General features: G+C 36.3%; 1 protein-coding gene across 1 annotated transcript in view; it reads left to right on the top strand.

Moving 5' to 3' along the window:
* The window catches only part of MALRD1 (MAM and LDL receptor class A domain containing 1), a 283,122-nt gene that overhangs the window by 88,955 nt on the left and 179,736 nt on the right, over window positions 1-14,431 (top strand). Inside the window, exons 20-21 of the mRNA XM_035319205.1 lie at window positions 2,356-2,532; window positions 4,778-4,955. Coding sequence (XP_035175096.1) covers window positions 2,356-2,532; window positions 4,778-4,955 — 355 coding nt within the window. The remainder of the gene's footprint in view (window positions 1-2,355; window positions 2,533-4,777; window positions 4,956-14,431) is intronic.

The raw sequence follows: 14,431 nt of genomic DNA, 5'->3' as shown, positions 1-14,431 counted from the left end.
CTAGCATTGTTCCATACTGACACGAATCAAATAAACACATTTCACAAAGCAAACTGACCTTTCATTTAGCAAAATCAGTTTCATACAGCCTTCCTACTCTCCTGAATAATTTTTAATGTTACAGTGTCAATTGCTCTCATGCTACAGCACACAAACACTTCAGATGATAGGGCAGCTTGTTCTCAAAAGTCATTGCTACCTAGGGTAGTATAATGTCTACAGAATTGTAAAACATTACCTCTGTCACAGAAGGGGTTTTAGGAGGAGTATTAGCTGCAGCTACAATCATAAAAAGGCTTCAGAACAGCAATTTTTTTATTATTATTATTTTTTTTTTCCTAAATATCAGTATCTTAGCAGTAAGTCTAAAACATCGTGGTGAAGATGCATTTTATTCTGCTATTCTAAAAATTATTTTAGGTATATAATTGGGTCTAGTAGGAATATTTGTGGCACATTTCTTTGCCGATAAGTAACTCAAATTTTGCCATGTTTATACAGTGTGCAGTGACACTTATAAAATTTTGCATGTAAATTGCAATTCAGAACAAATTTCAAATATACAATTACTTTACAATGCCCTATATTTGAGAAAGAAAACTTTGCAAGGATTAACCAGAAAATCTCTACATATTTTCAAATGAGCTATAAATATAAAAATAAACAAGAAAATTGCAAAGTACAAAGTGTATCAGAGTTTCAAAGTTCAAAAATAAGAAAAAAATGTTTATTTTTTGTGGAAAAATGAAACAAAACTGCTCAATTGTAATAGTAGACAGCTGAATAGGAAACAACCTTTGTGCTTTTTACAGTTTTAAAAAGTATATGGAGTAATTTTTGAGACGATCCTTCTTCTATTTTACCACATCTACTTCCTCTACACCATAAAAAATCCAAACAAACAAAAAGAATCAAAGAGGCTGTGGGAACAGTAGTAAAAGCAGTCAATAGGTATAACACTTTCCACCATATTTAATGAGTTGGACCAAGGACAAAAAACTGGGCAACCACGTTTCATTCCCGCACCCTGGAATTAAGTACTGGCAGCCCAGCTGGTATCATCCCACTTCTAACTAGATACAGACCATGGAGAGATGGGCTTGATAGCCTGATGGTAATGTTAATCATAAGTAACATCAAAGATGTAGAAACTTGAGCATACAGTTTTGATTAATCATTTGAATTCCTGAACTATAAGCTATTAAATGATGTTTGCTCTAGACAAAGTGGTACTTCATAAATTTTACAAAATGGGTTATTTCAAATGAGGGAAAGGAGTTGACTCCTTTCTGAAGGTTATGGTATTTGAAAAAGCCTTCTCTTGTTCCAGTGGAGTGGGAGCAGGAGCAGGTACATGAATGTTGCATCTCTATTTAAAAATTTCTGTCCAATACAGTCCTTGATGCTAGTATGAGTTGTAGATATATTTATTATAACATTTAATTATTCATTCAAAAAGTTTTTCCTCCTCCCTCATTATCAGTCTTGGTGCTCTATGCCTTAAGGGGGGAAAATATCTTTGCTGTCCCAGATATCAAAGTCTTCACATGTACTTTTTAATTAACTCAGGTGTATTACTTTATTTTATTACTATTACTGAAGTGCTTTGTGCACTACAGCTAATGATTTCAATAATGATTGAATTTAAACAAGGAATTGTATAATGAAAATTCTTTTTATGGACAATGATAGCAAAGGTTTTCAAGAAATGGGAGTTAGCCTGAAGAAAAGTGCATAGTATGCATAGTAAAGAATAAGAGGAAAAGACAAAGACAATGGATTTAAAATATGTTGTAATGAGTTTGAATGAAACAGAAAAGAAGTAGTGAGACAAGCTGATGACCTCAGTTCTTCTACTGGGAAAAACTATTTTTTTTCATTGATGAAATTTAAAGTTAAGAAAGTTATATAGTAATTTCCACAGTTAGTTGCAGTAATTGATGTGTTGAAAAAAGGCCATTATAATCTAATAATCTGTTAGCTTTGCTTCACAGGGAAATTAATTTTTTCTGATTGCTCTGTCAGTCTCTGTGACAGTTTTTGAAATGATTGACCAATTTCATTTAAATTTGAAAGACATGTAAGAAGCATAAATAAATTCCTACAAGTGTTGAGGATTTTACAAATGGTGGTTGGCTAACACAACCAATGTAGTGCTTTCCACTGAGGAAATCCAGGCATTACACATTCAGTTCACTTCCCAATGGGTGGCATTTAAGACATTAAAAATGGCCACCCAGGCTTGTTTCCAGGAGAACTTTATCCATGAGAAAGGATGTGAGTGGTAAGGGAAGAAATTGTTAAAAATGTATGTGCCTTGGTTCTGTTTCTCAGATATTTATTCATTTCTTAAAGGAAACTTGCCAACAATATCTACAACTCTATCAGGAACTTCAGTTCCTGCCACACTCCCCATGAACAACTGCACAGAGAATGAGTTTGTCTGTAGAGCCTCTGGACATTGCATCCAGATGATCCAGAGGTGTGATTTTAGACCTGACTGCTCTGATAAGTCTGATGAATCAGACTGTGGTGAGTATACTAAATCTTTTATTTGTTATCTTATTAATTTGTGGCTATTCAATATATTGCTTAACACCTGTTTCTTTACCTTTGACATTTGATAATAGTATCTAGGTGTTATTTTTTAACATGATTTTCCCCAGAAAAAGAGTAACATTTTGCTCTTAATGAGCAAATGTGAGATGTTGTGCACTTTGTGCTTTCTAATGGGCTGGTTTAGACATGGTATTTTCATTCCAACTCAACCTACTTCCTAAGTGCAAAAAAAAAATCCCCCCCTCCTTTTTCTTTTTAAAGTTAAAACAGTTTCTCAAACTAAATGGCATATATTTTTTTCAATGTTCAATGGCCAGACTTGAAGAGAGAATAATTTTATAGTCTTATATTTGGGTCACATATCTTCGACTTCAGTGACAACTCTTGGGGCGCGGCCCGCGCATCGTTCCCCCTCCCCCCCCAAAGTATTTTCATCAGCAGAGATTGTGAAATTCAGTTAGGGACATAAAGGGACATAAGGATGTTTTTGCCATCACCTCTTTGTTTTTTAACAACTCTGATTTTGTTCTGCATCTAAATAAGTTGTAAATCTTGAACTGGCAGAGGAACGTAGAGTTACACTAGAGTTACTGACTCCTAGGTCAGAAAGATAATAGATGTTAGGCGGAGTGGCATACTCACATAAAAGTCAACAAATCCCAGTCTCTAAATTCCCAACGCTCTGACAGTCAGATGGGAATAGTGAAGCTGGGACAATGAACAGGGTCACCAGACATTGTCTGTTGTGCACAGAGGTCTAAGACATTTCCTGATTGGTTTTGAGTTAAGGCAGTTCCCACTACAGCATTTTAGGAGAAACTGTGAAAGACTTTGTTTTCCCTTAAAGCACAATAGTTGAAATTACTGTTGTTCGGTAGCTGACTAATGAGAAGGAGAAACATTGACCTCATCTGTCTTTGCAACCTAACCTATTCTCACTGATGATTAAAACTCTGCATTCATTACACATGGTGTAGAAACTCCAATCACTTCTTTCAGGGCTGAAGACTCAACTAGAAAAAGTATCATTAGGCTCCCTTCTGTCTATTTCTTACATGAATTAATCCATGATATAAATGTCAGTTGGGTAATTTCTTATAGAGTGCATAAACACCAACCTTTGAAAAACTGCACTGAAAAATACATGCAAGGCCCTTTGTATTGAAGATTATTTTTGTTTCCTCAGGAATTTACATTGTCTCATAAAACATCGTTTCCTTCTGAGAGAGATAAATACTGGGGAGAATACACTTTCATATATTAGCTCTGTCTGAAGTCTCCAATCACTATAGCAATAATGGCAATTTATCACTCAAATGACAGTGCTGAAATAGGAGTTAAGTATGTCCTGAGTAAGGGCAGAAATTTGTTCTCAGGAAGGTGTTATCTTTCTCAGAAGCATTTGAGACAATGTTTTTAAAGCAATTTAAAAAGAAAGGAAGAAAGAAAGAAAGAAAAGAAGAAAAAAGGGAGGGAAGAAATGAAGGAAGGAATGAAAGAAGGAAGGAAGAAATAAAAAGAAAGAAAGAATACCTTAATATTATGTCACTCATCAGTCTCAAGAAGCATCACATCTTTGAGTAACCAGACTGGTTGTGGTTTGCTTCATTAATGGAGGTATAAAAGCTATAAATTAAAACGTATTCACTCCTCAGTCTGTCACCTATAGTCAGAATTTCTGCAGAATATTCAGGAAATGTGTACTAGAGAATAAATGTTCAGTAAGTAGCAGAACAAAAATCTGTTTGTTTGATTGATTGTTTTTTTCATCTAAACATTCTTTTAGGGGGATTCATTGGAAGGGACAGTTGGTAGTGAACCTACTTTCCTTGTCCAGTTGCTCAGGAAATCAAAAACTGAGGTACAAGCAGCTGCAAATTTATTTAGTAAGATAACTATTCAGTAGTTGACACCAGTGCCAAATAGCCATTTTTTTTTTATTTTTTTTTTTTCAGAGTTTCTGTGGAGGATATTTTATCCAATGAGCAATGAGTTGCTAATGTCATCAGAATATTAGCCTCTTAGAAAAAAATATGGAAAATATTGGTATTTTATCTGTAGAGGGAAAAACTATTCATGTTTATAGTGAGTAAGCATACACTGTATACTTCAAGTTGAATCTTTTTTATTGCCAGGTTATTTATTTTATCATAATATAAATTAACGATTCCCTGTTTTTATATAAACATGAAGTATTATTCACTGTTCATCTCTAAAGCCATGGAAGTCTGCAATTTTGAGGATCATACCCTGTGCGGATGGTATCAACCAGCCTTGGAACAAAATTCAAGAACTGATTCCATCCACGACACAAATATATTTAAGTGGGAACTTGGAAGTGGAGCAAATCTATATCCTGGGGAAGAAGAACACTGCCCATCAACTGATCATACTACGTGAGTAAAATTTTTCAGGTACTCAACTGTCTCTTGGACAGTTTGAGTTTAGCCATATGTGGATAACCACAGGGAAAAAATGCCCAGTTCTCAGTATTGAAGCAGTTTACTGATTTATTATTGACATGTAATTAACTGACAATAAACAGGGTCAGCCTTGTGAATACTACAGATGAATCAAGTTATAAAATATTAATAAACAGGTACAAATTTCTAAATGCTCTTCTATAAGCAATCCCCAAAGGTTCTAACACCTCCCTTTCTAGAGTAATACATGTGCACCTCCTCTGCCAGAGGACATGCAGGATACAAACATGTTCCCCCGTTTGAGAAGACAATTTTTACACACTATTCTGGTTTGGAGACACAGCTGCTCCAGCTTTATGTGTATCCATGCCACAGCCTACAATCCGCTTATACATAAGCCATGAGAATCAGGCCCCTTGTAGCACCTCAACAGTCAGCTCACCAGTTGGATGTGGACTGCATGTTAATATCCAGTGAGGAGGATGGTCTGGTCTGTGCAGTTCTGTTGCTTTACCAGCAAAGCAACTTTTGGAATAACAAAATCAAGTTTGGGCTGCTGCTGTTTCCACTCTCTTCACTATTAAAAAATTTTCATGCTAATTCTTTGCAAGCTGACTCCGCACTTGCTTGAAAGCAGACTTTGCAATTCATTGGTTACTGTTTAATTTGGCTTATGGTGGTCACCATTTTAATTAGTTTGGGAATATTTCCTTCTCAGATGGTATAGACACACTATAGACTTTCTTTACTGTTGTACTAGCTAGTTATCCATGCAATTTTGCCAGGTGTGGGTACTACAGGTTTCCCCAGGGAAGGGTCTGGTGAATTCAGCTGTCAATAATTAACTAGTGCAGTATGAAAAAACCAAACACCTGTAGTTAGAGTTAAGTTCAGCTTAATTTATTTATATAAATAATATATATGTATTTCTGATAAATTATATCACTGCATTAAAAAAAAATAGAAAATATTACTACTCTGCTAAGACTTGCACAGTGTTGCTTTTCTGTCTGTAGTATTCCAGTTTCCAACAAGGTGTGACTAATTGTTATTCCTTGCCAAAATACTATTTATCAGATCACTGATGGGAGCTGTTACTTCTTGGTTTTCCAAGTTTAATGAAACTAACTGTATATTTAAAAGGACTGATAAAAAGTGAACCTAAACGATCCATAAAGATCACAGTTTGCAGGCAATACTGAAATGAATTGCTGTTGTGATTTTTCACATGAGATGTAATTTGCTTGTGCTGTTTCCTCGTTCTCTCTTTCTGTCTCTCTTGCCTTATAGAACACAATGGGAGCATGAGACCTCCAAATTACTGCAGGGAATACTGAGCGGCATTTTGTTGAATTAAAACTGTGAAATGCTTAATTTTCTCATCTTTTTTCCCCAAATTTCCTTGTATTATATGACAGAAGCTCTAATACTCCATCTTGTGTATTTGCTTTCTAAAGTAAAACATATTGATTTTGTATAGAAATTACTAGATTCATCCTGATACAAGAGTGGAGTACGATACAGTTTACAATGAGCTCTTTCAGAAGAATACCTGTGAATTGCTGGAAATCCAAACCACCAGTTTCTCATAGAACACACATCTGGGCCAACCACATGTAGGCTGATGAATTGTAAGGGGGAGGTGTATGCATTTAAACGTGTAATTACGTTAATTAAGTGAAAACAATGACTTGAGAAATGGAGGATAGAACAGCTTGTTGCATTTTAAATTTGAGATAAACTGGGTAGTGATATAGTAAATTCTTTAGCATTAACAATGATATTTGGGTGTGGCTGTAATTTGAAAACATTGTCAGCATGCAATTGATATGATAATTCAGACCCAAATATGTCATCAAAACTAATGAAGCAAAACCAAAAAAGGACGTAGAACAAAAATTCTAAGTTCACATGATAATTATTGCTCTGTAAATAATTACCTTGATCACCATATGTTGAGCACATCTGTCTTGATTTTGTCTTTTCAGACAATCATTTGTATTTAGCGTAGGAAAAAATTGGAAAAATTAAAGTTTTTAAGTAATATTCTTTAAAACAGTTCTTGACTGCTGAAGAGAGAGTTGAGAATCTAAGAACTTTAAAATAGATTACGCTCATTAAAAAAAAGGACAAAAAAAAAAGGAAAAAATAAGAGGAGAGGGGAGGAGAAAGCTGAATTTTACTATTTAAAGGAACTTATAATTTTTTTGCATACTGTGTTTCACTTAGCTGACATTACTAAAAATATCTTTATATTGTCTTGTTATATTGTACATGCCTCCCTTGTTTTGTGCCATTAACCCTGACAGAAGACTGAAAACAAAAGGAGCATTGAAATTTACACTGAAATATGTCTTTGGGTGCACGGTAAATGTTAGGTAGTCTCCAAAACTGTGAAGTCTGGTTAAGGAATAGTTTGTGTGAAGGGGACAAAGACTTCATCAACTATGACCTGGAAAGTGTTGTGCAAGGGATGCGGATGGCCAGTAGCAACATGCACAAAAGTTTTTGGCGGAATATCAAATAGCTGTTGGGATGCATTGAACCTAAAGATGAGGTTTTCTTTTTGTATTAAACAAAGAAACAAAACACAAAAGATTAGCAGGAAAAATGACCAGCCAGGAACAGAAGTAATACAGGTTCCCAGATGAACATCCTCTTCAGTACAGTGTATTTTCCCCTATAACTTCTACAATAGAAGCTAAGAACTATGTTTCATCAGTATCTGCTTGATCTTCTTACTGTTTTATTATTATTATTATTATTATTGTTATTATTTCTCTGCTTAAGATCATCTTATAACTATTTGAACACACTGTGGTCAAAGGCAAGAATTGAACACTGACCAGTTTTTAACTTTGTGTATGTATATCTTTTGTTAATTATTGGATAATTCAAGTGTTTATTACTTATAATTTTATTCACCACGTATTGCAGTTGCTTTTGTTGTTGTATTCCCTCTTTCCCTCTCCCCTTAGTTCAGAGTTATGAACTGAAAGTTGTAAAACAGGGAACAGGAAAAAGGAGTAAAGAAGTTTTTTTGTTGGTGGTCTTTCTCTCTTTCTCTCTTTCTCTCTTTCTCTCTTTCTTTTTTTTTTTTTTTTTATTTTTTTTTCTCTCACAATTGGCAATCATGGGGAATCCTGATTCAGTAGATACAGCAGTGTCTCAGGATTCATGGTTGCAAGGGCAGGAGAACAATCCATAAGTATAACAAGAAGAAAATCATTGCTGCAGGAGCCTGCTAGTGCCTGGGTGGAAGAGTGCAAAATTGGAAGTCAAAGGCAAACTGTGGATTTGTAAACTGGAGGGTGAGGTGAACCAAGTGATCTAGATATGAACAAAGTGACTCTAGAATCACTTGCTATGCAGAAGTCACAGGAAGATAAAGCTTATTTTCTTTTCTTTTCTTTTTTTTTTTTTTCTTTTCATAAAAACAAAACAAAAAACACAAGTTTTGCCTTTCTATCTATCCAGTAAGGTCAATAAAATTCCTACTTTTAAATTTATTGTTATGTTTGTATTATTATTGATAATCAGAGTTTTGCCAGAAATCTTGACAAAATCATTTACAGAAAAGTCTGTAACAATTCATTCTGTAATCCTTTTTGGTTTAATTAGGATTTTTTTTCAGAGAAGAACTCCCATATTCAAGATTCAGAAAACTTTTTTTTTCTGAACAAGGAATAGAATATGCTAGTTCTCTAAGTGGCTCAGAAAGATGGACTAATATGTGTTAGTACTTCACTAAAGCACTAACAAAGTATCACAGGTAACCAAAATTATCACAGGTAATGTGTACTGTGCACACTGGCAAATATCTGGGGTGACAATAAAGCAAGTAACAAGACCGTAGGTATTAGACATTTGATGCTAAGCAAATATGTAGTTACTGAGGTGTTTTTACAGTGAAGTACAATTTGATACTATACTGATATGCAGAAAATTGCTAATTAAAACTAATGTCCATAGTGATTAGAAATTAAGGTTGGCTTTTTCACCTCAAGCTTGGTTATTTGAGAAGCAAACTCGTTCCTATTGTTTCCCTTTGCCTTCAGCCTCACAGGATTTATGGAGATATGACAGAATGCTAATGAGTTGTGTCAGGTTCAGATGAGCCATGGAAATGCCATGAATTAATCTCAGCTCTGTGTCAGTCAGAAGCCATCAGGCTGAAATCTCCAATGGAGAAAATCTAAGTAACAGCCACTGACTGCTGTGTTATGATCAAAACATGGAATCTTTCATCTCTGAGGTCATTTGCTTTGCATAGTGGTTGGTATTCTGCAATGCTGTTAAGTGCTGTTGGTAAATCTTGGGAGAGTTTGAACAGATATTCTCTGAGAACAACGACAATGACAGAACAAACCAAAAAAAAAGAAAAAAAAAAAAAAAAAAAAAGATTAGACCGGTTAGATATATACTAATCTTTGCTCTACTGTTGAGTTATAAAAGCTTGTTTGTTTGCAGCTAAGTTTATTATGCTTTAGTTTGGAATATCTGCTGGTTTGTATGGTCTGTTAGTATGAGAAAGAGAACAGGATTTGAAGTACTTCATTTCATTTGTAGTTCATTTAGCTTTGTGCACCTTGCTCTCTGGCTGTAAGTTGTGTGTCAATGCAAGTGTACTAACAATTTCAAGTGTACTAACGTGAGTATTCCGATTCCCACTTAATTTTAGATACTGCTGGTTCCTATTGCTGTAATAATGGAAGTGTGGCACTCAGCACAATATACAAAATTGTGCCAGAGCACTAAGCGAAGACTTAGGTGGTTACACCTTACTCATCTCCCTTCTGCTGTGATTATACACTAACTAATCTCTAACTAATCTAAAGCACCAAATTTATGTTTTTGTGCACTAATATTCTAGACCGTTCTCCAGCCAGGTCTGCCTGGTCATGACACTTTATATGCTTTTCTTCTTATTTGAATAGTACTGACTGAAGAATCTACAAAAAGTAATTAGCTTTAGAGGAGAAACTGCAATTTTACAAATGAGTACTTTGTTCATAGTATACTCTTGACAGTTTTGATGTGCTTTTTATTTTAAATTTATTTATCAAGACTCTCCTAGAGGAGATTTATGCTTCTTTTGTAATTTTAGCAAATGATACATTAATTAACAATACACACACAGCAATGGAATTATTATTCACCTTTTTTCTCATAAATTTCTTAAAACAAACAAACATAAAAGCTCCAAACCTTCCAAATTTTTATCCTGTAATCAGAACCTCTGCTTTATAAATACAATTCCCAAAGCAGCTCAAATGCATTTAAAATATATGAAACAGATTTGAAAGAACTTAAGAGTATTAAAAATAATTGTTGGTATTCCAACCAAAAGGAGGAGGAAAAAAAAAAAAAAAAAAAGCCCCTAAGAAAAAATAACTTCAAACCAAACCTCATTGCAATATACCACAAGAAATGCTCGCAATACCAGTTCTGTGTTTGTCATTTTTTATTGATGGGTGATGGGTGTTATCTGATTGGATTCTGTTGCAACCTTTATGGCCAAAAAAGTATGAGATGCTAGTATCTTTTTTAAAGACTTGTAATACAGGCTTTTATGTTTATACCTACTTAAATTGTTACCAGAATTTTCATATCATCTAGTATCTGACACTATAAAAAAAGAAATAACAGGAACCAACATAAATTGAAGCCAGAGTGATGGAAAGTTCAAAGTATCACAGTTTACAAACAACTTGGGTCAGATATATAAGGTATTAAAATGCCAATACTATACTTTGATGACATAGTACAACAAAAAATGACATCAGAATCGTTTTTTTTTTTTTTTTTTTTTTTTTCTCATAAATATGTTTGTTATGAAGGCAAAATGGAGGATTTTAACTCTCTCTTACCTAATGAAACAATCTCAAAATTTGTGCAGAAGTATTTTGATGAAAAGTTTTCCAACTAGGAAATCCCAGTTTCTAAGACTCAAAGTATCCTGCATATACCTTAACTTTGGCAAAAGTTTTGTCAGCTGATTAACTATGGACTTGGCAGAAAGTTAGCAGGTGGAGTAACAGTAAACTGTTAACTTCCCCCAACCCCACTACCATCATAAAGAATGCATGGGATGTGATAAATGAAACCTGAAGCCACTGTCTGGTCTGATTAAAACCCTCTCCTTGAGCTTTGAAGCCCCATATTCTGCCAATATGTCAACAGTGTGCTAATTTTGCATGTAAACTAGAGCTCTACTGTTGTTCTTTTGACTACTAGTTTTAGCAGTCAGTTTTAGTTTAGTTTAGACCACTGGACTGACTGGGTCACTGACTAAGCAGATCCTGGACAAATAGTGTTGGAGAGCTGAAGAATAATACTTTATAATTATATAATAGTCTTTGGGTCTGATTTACTGTATAGATGTTGCATGTTGTTTATAGAAATATGTATCCAGGAAAATGGAAAAGAAAGTGGTAGCTGCTGCTTTTTGAATGTCAAATTTTCTATCATGTGCTAACCATTGGCATGCTTAGTCCTCTCAGGAAACTGGCATTTCTATTTCTTGTTTGCCTTTTTGTGTTTTCTTGTTATAGCTAAGAATTGGAAGAAATTGGAACTCATTTCGAAAATGAGTTTTTTGTTCTCCAACCAAATTTAGTTTTCACTCTAAATGAAAACCAGAGAGTAAAGGGTATCTTATGCATCCATCTAAACACTCAATCAGGGATCCAAAATTTGTGGAAGATACATAGATTAATTACCAAAATCTGAGAGATGTCCAACACTAAATTAAGTTAGAATTTAAACTTTCTGACTTTGTGTATAGGAAAGTATATCTGCTTTCAAACATCACAACGATAATTACTACTGTAAAACAAGCAAGTCACAACATGAGACTTTACCTGACAATATTACAGATAAATAACACTTCCAGATTTCAGCTAGGCCTAGTTCTTTGGATGGTCTCCAACTGTTTGTTGTTGTTGTTGTTGTTAACACACCTGATCTTCCCTCATTATCAATTCCCATTTAGTGCTTTCAGTTCCCACTGTTCTCCTGAATGCCTTGAAAGGAAATATAGCAAAGATCTTTTTATATATGCACATTCTTTGCTAACAATTTGTTAAAAGATACTTTCAGTATTAAGTTATTAACAAAATCACAGTATGAAAATATGCAAAGTTGCTTATGTTGAAAATCTTACATCCGTTAAAATATTGGCAATTTCTGCCTGAAACTAATTAGGATAATTACACTGTCATAGGAATCTCACTATATAGGAAATGCTTGCAGTACTGAGAAGAGGTAAAATTAATTATTTTCAAAGGGCAAATATCAAGATTTTAATGAAATCTATTGTTCCTGCCAACACTTTAAGAGGCTTTCCATGAAATAATTTTCCAAACAAGCCTGGGATCTTGCAGCTACTAGCAGGGGTGCCTGCACACTTATTATGCTGAATTTCTTTCAGCACTTGCATAAGATATACAGGCAATGCCAGATTTACTCACCTTCATATCAAGAAGTCGAGATCATTGACATCTAAAGGTCTTGTTTAAAGGATAATAAAAGTGGGGAGTAGTTTTTGGAATAGGAAAGAAAGGAGGGGTCAGTTCAGTAAACTGTGCAATCACAGAATCATAGAATGGCTTGGGTTGCAAAGAACCTTACAGATCACCCAGTTCCAACCTCCCTGCCATGGGCAGGGATGCCACCCACCAGCGCAGGTTGCTCAAAGCCCTATCCAGTCTGGCCTTGAGCACCTACAGGGATGGGGCATCCACGGCTTCTCTGGGCAACCTGTTCCAGTGCCTCCCGCCCTCTCAGTGAAGAATTTCCTCCTAATTTCCAATCTAAATCCCTCCTCTTTTAGTTTAAAACCATTCCTCCTTGTCCTGTCATTGTCTGCCTGAGCAAAAAAGTTGCTCTTCTTCTATAAGACTGCCTTTAAGTACTGAAAAGCTGCTATAAGTCTCCCCAGAGACTTCTCTTCAGGCTGAACACCCTCACCTATCTCAGCCTGTCTTCACAGAAGAATGAATGAAGAAACTATTACATTTGCTGAAAATCATTCAAAGAATAAAGATAGGGAAGAAGAGAACAACTTTTGTACAGAGTAAGAAAGACTGATATTTTGGGTTTATGGAAAGTTTTGGAATACCAAGTGACTGCATATAGAATCATAGAATCATAGAATATGCTGAGTTGGAAGGGACCCTTAAGGATCATCAAGTCCAACTCTTGACACCGCACAGGTCTACCCAAAAGTTCAGACCATGTGACTAAGTGCACAGTCCAATCTCTTCTTAAATTCAGACAGGCTCGGTGCAGTGACAACTTCCCTGGGGAGCCTGTTCCAGTGTGCAACCACCCTCTCTGTGAAGAACCCCCTCCTGATGTCAAGCCTAAATTTCCCCTGCCTCAGCTTCACCCCGTTCCCGCGGGTCCTGTCACTGGTGTTAATGGAGAAAAGGTCTCCTGTCTCTTGACACCCCCTTACGAGGAAGTTGTAGACTGTGATGAGGTCTCCTCTCAGCCTCCTCTTCTCCAGGCTGAACAGGCCCAGTGACCTCAGCCGTTCTTCGTACGTCTTCCCCTCCAGGCCTATCACCATCTTCGTAGCCCTCCTCTGGACACTCCAACAGTTTCATGTCCTTTTTATACTGTGGTGCCCAGAACTGCACACAGTACTCGAGGTGAGGCCGCACCAGTGCAGAGTAGAGCAGGACAATCACCTCCCTTGACCTACTAGCGATGCCGTGCTTGATGCACCCCAGGACACGGTTGGCCCTCCTGGCTGCCAGGGCACACTGCTGGCTCATATTCAACTTGCTGTCTACCAAGACCCCCAGATCCCTCTCTTCTAGGCTGCTCTCCAGCGTCTCATCGCCCAGTCTGTACGTGCAGCCAGGGTTTCCCCGTCCCAGGTGCAGGACCCGGCACTTGCTCTTATTGAACTTCATGCGGTTGGTGATCGCCCAGCTCTCCAACCTATCCAGATCCCTCTGCAAGGCCTTTCCACCCTCATTCGAGTCCACGACTCCTCCAAGTTTGGTGTCATCAGCAAACTTGCTCAAAATACCTTCTATTCCTACATCCAGATCGTTTATAAAAATATTGAAAAGTACCGGCCCTAAAATGGAGCCTTGAGGGACCCCACTAGTGACCGCCTGCCAGCCTGACACAGCCCCATTTACCATAACCGTTTGGGCCCTGCCCGTTAGCCAATTGCTCACCCATTGTATGATGTTTTTATTTAGCTGTGTGGTGGACATTTTGTCCAGTAGGATCCTATGGGAGACCGTGTCAAAAGCCTTGCTGAAGTCCAAAAAAATCACATCAGCTGGCATATATATGCCAACTAAGAAACAGTTCACTTTAAAAGTCACAGATTGACAGACTGAACAGGGGATCACATATGTATTAACTGCCTCTGCTACAAAGGACACATCCGTAGAGGATGCCAGTACTCTAACATGTGAACTATA

The sequence above is a fragment of the Oxyura jamaicensis genome, chromosome 2, assembly GCF_011077185.1.
Source record: "Oxyura jamaicensis isolate SHBP4307 breed ruddy duck chromosome 2, BPBGC_Ojam_1.0, whole genome shotgun sequence".
NCBI classification, from domain to species: Eukaryota; Metazoa; Chordata; class Aves; order Anseriformes; family Anatidae; genus Oxyura; species Oxyura jamaicensis.
The sequence above is the reverse complement of the archived record's forward strand: the minus strand, read 5'-3'. Positions and strand labels throughout refer to the sequence as shown.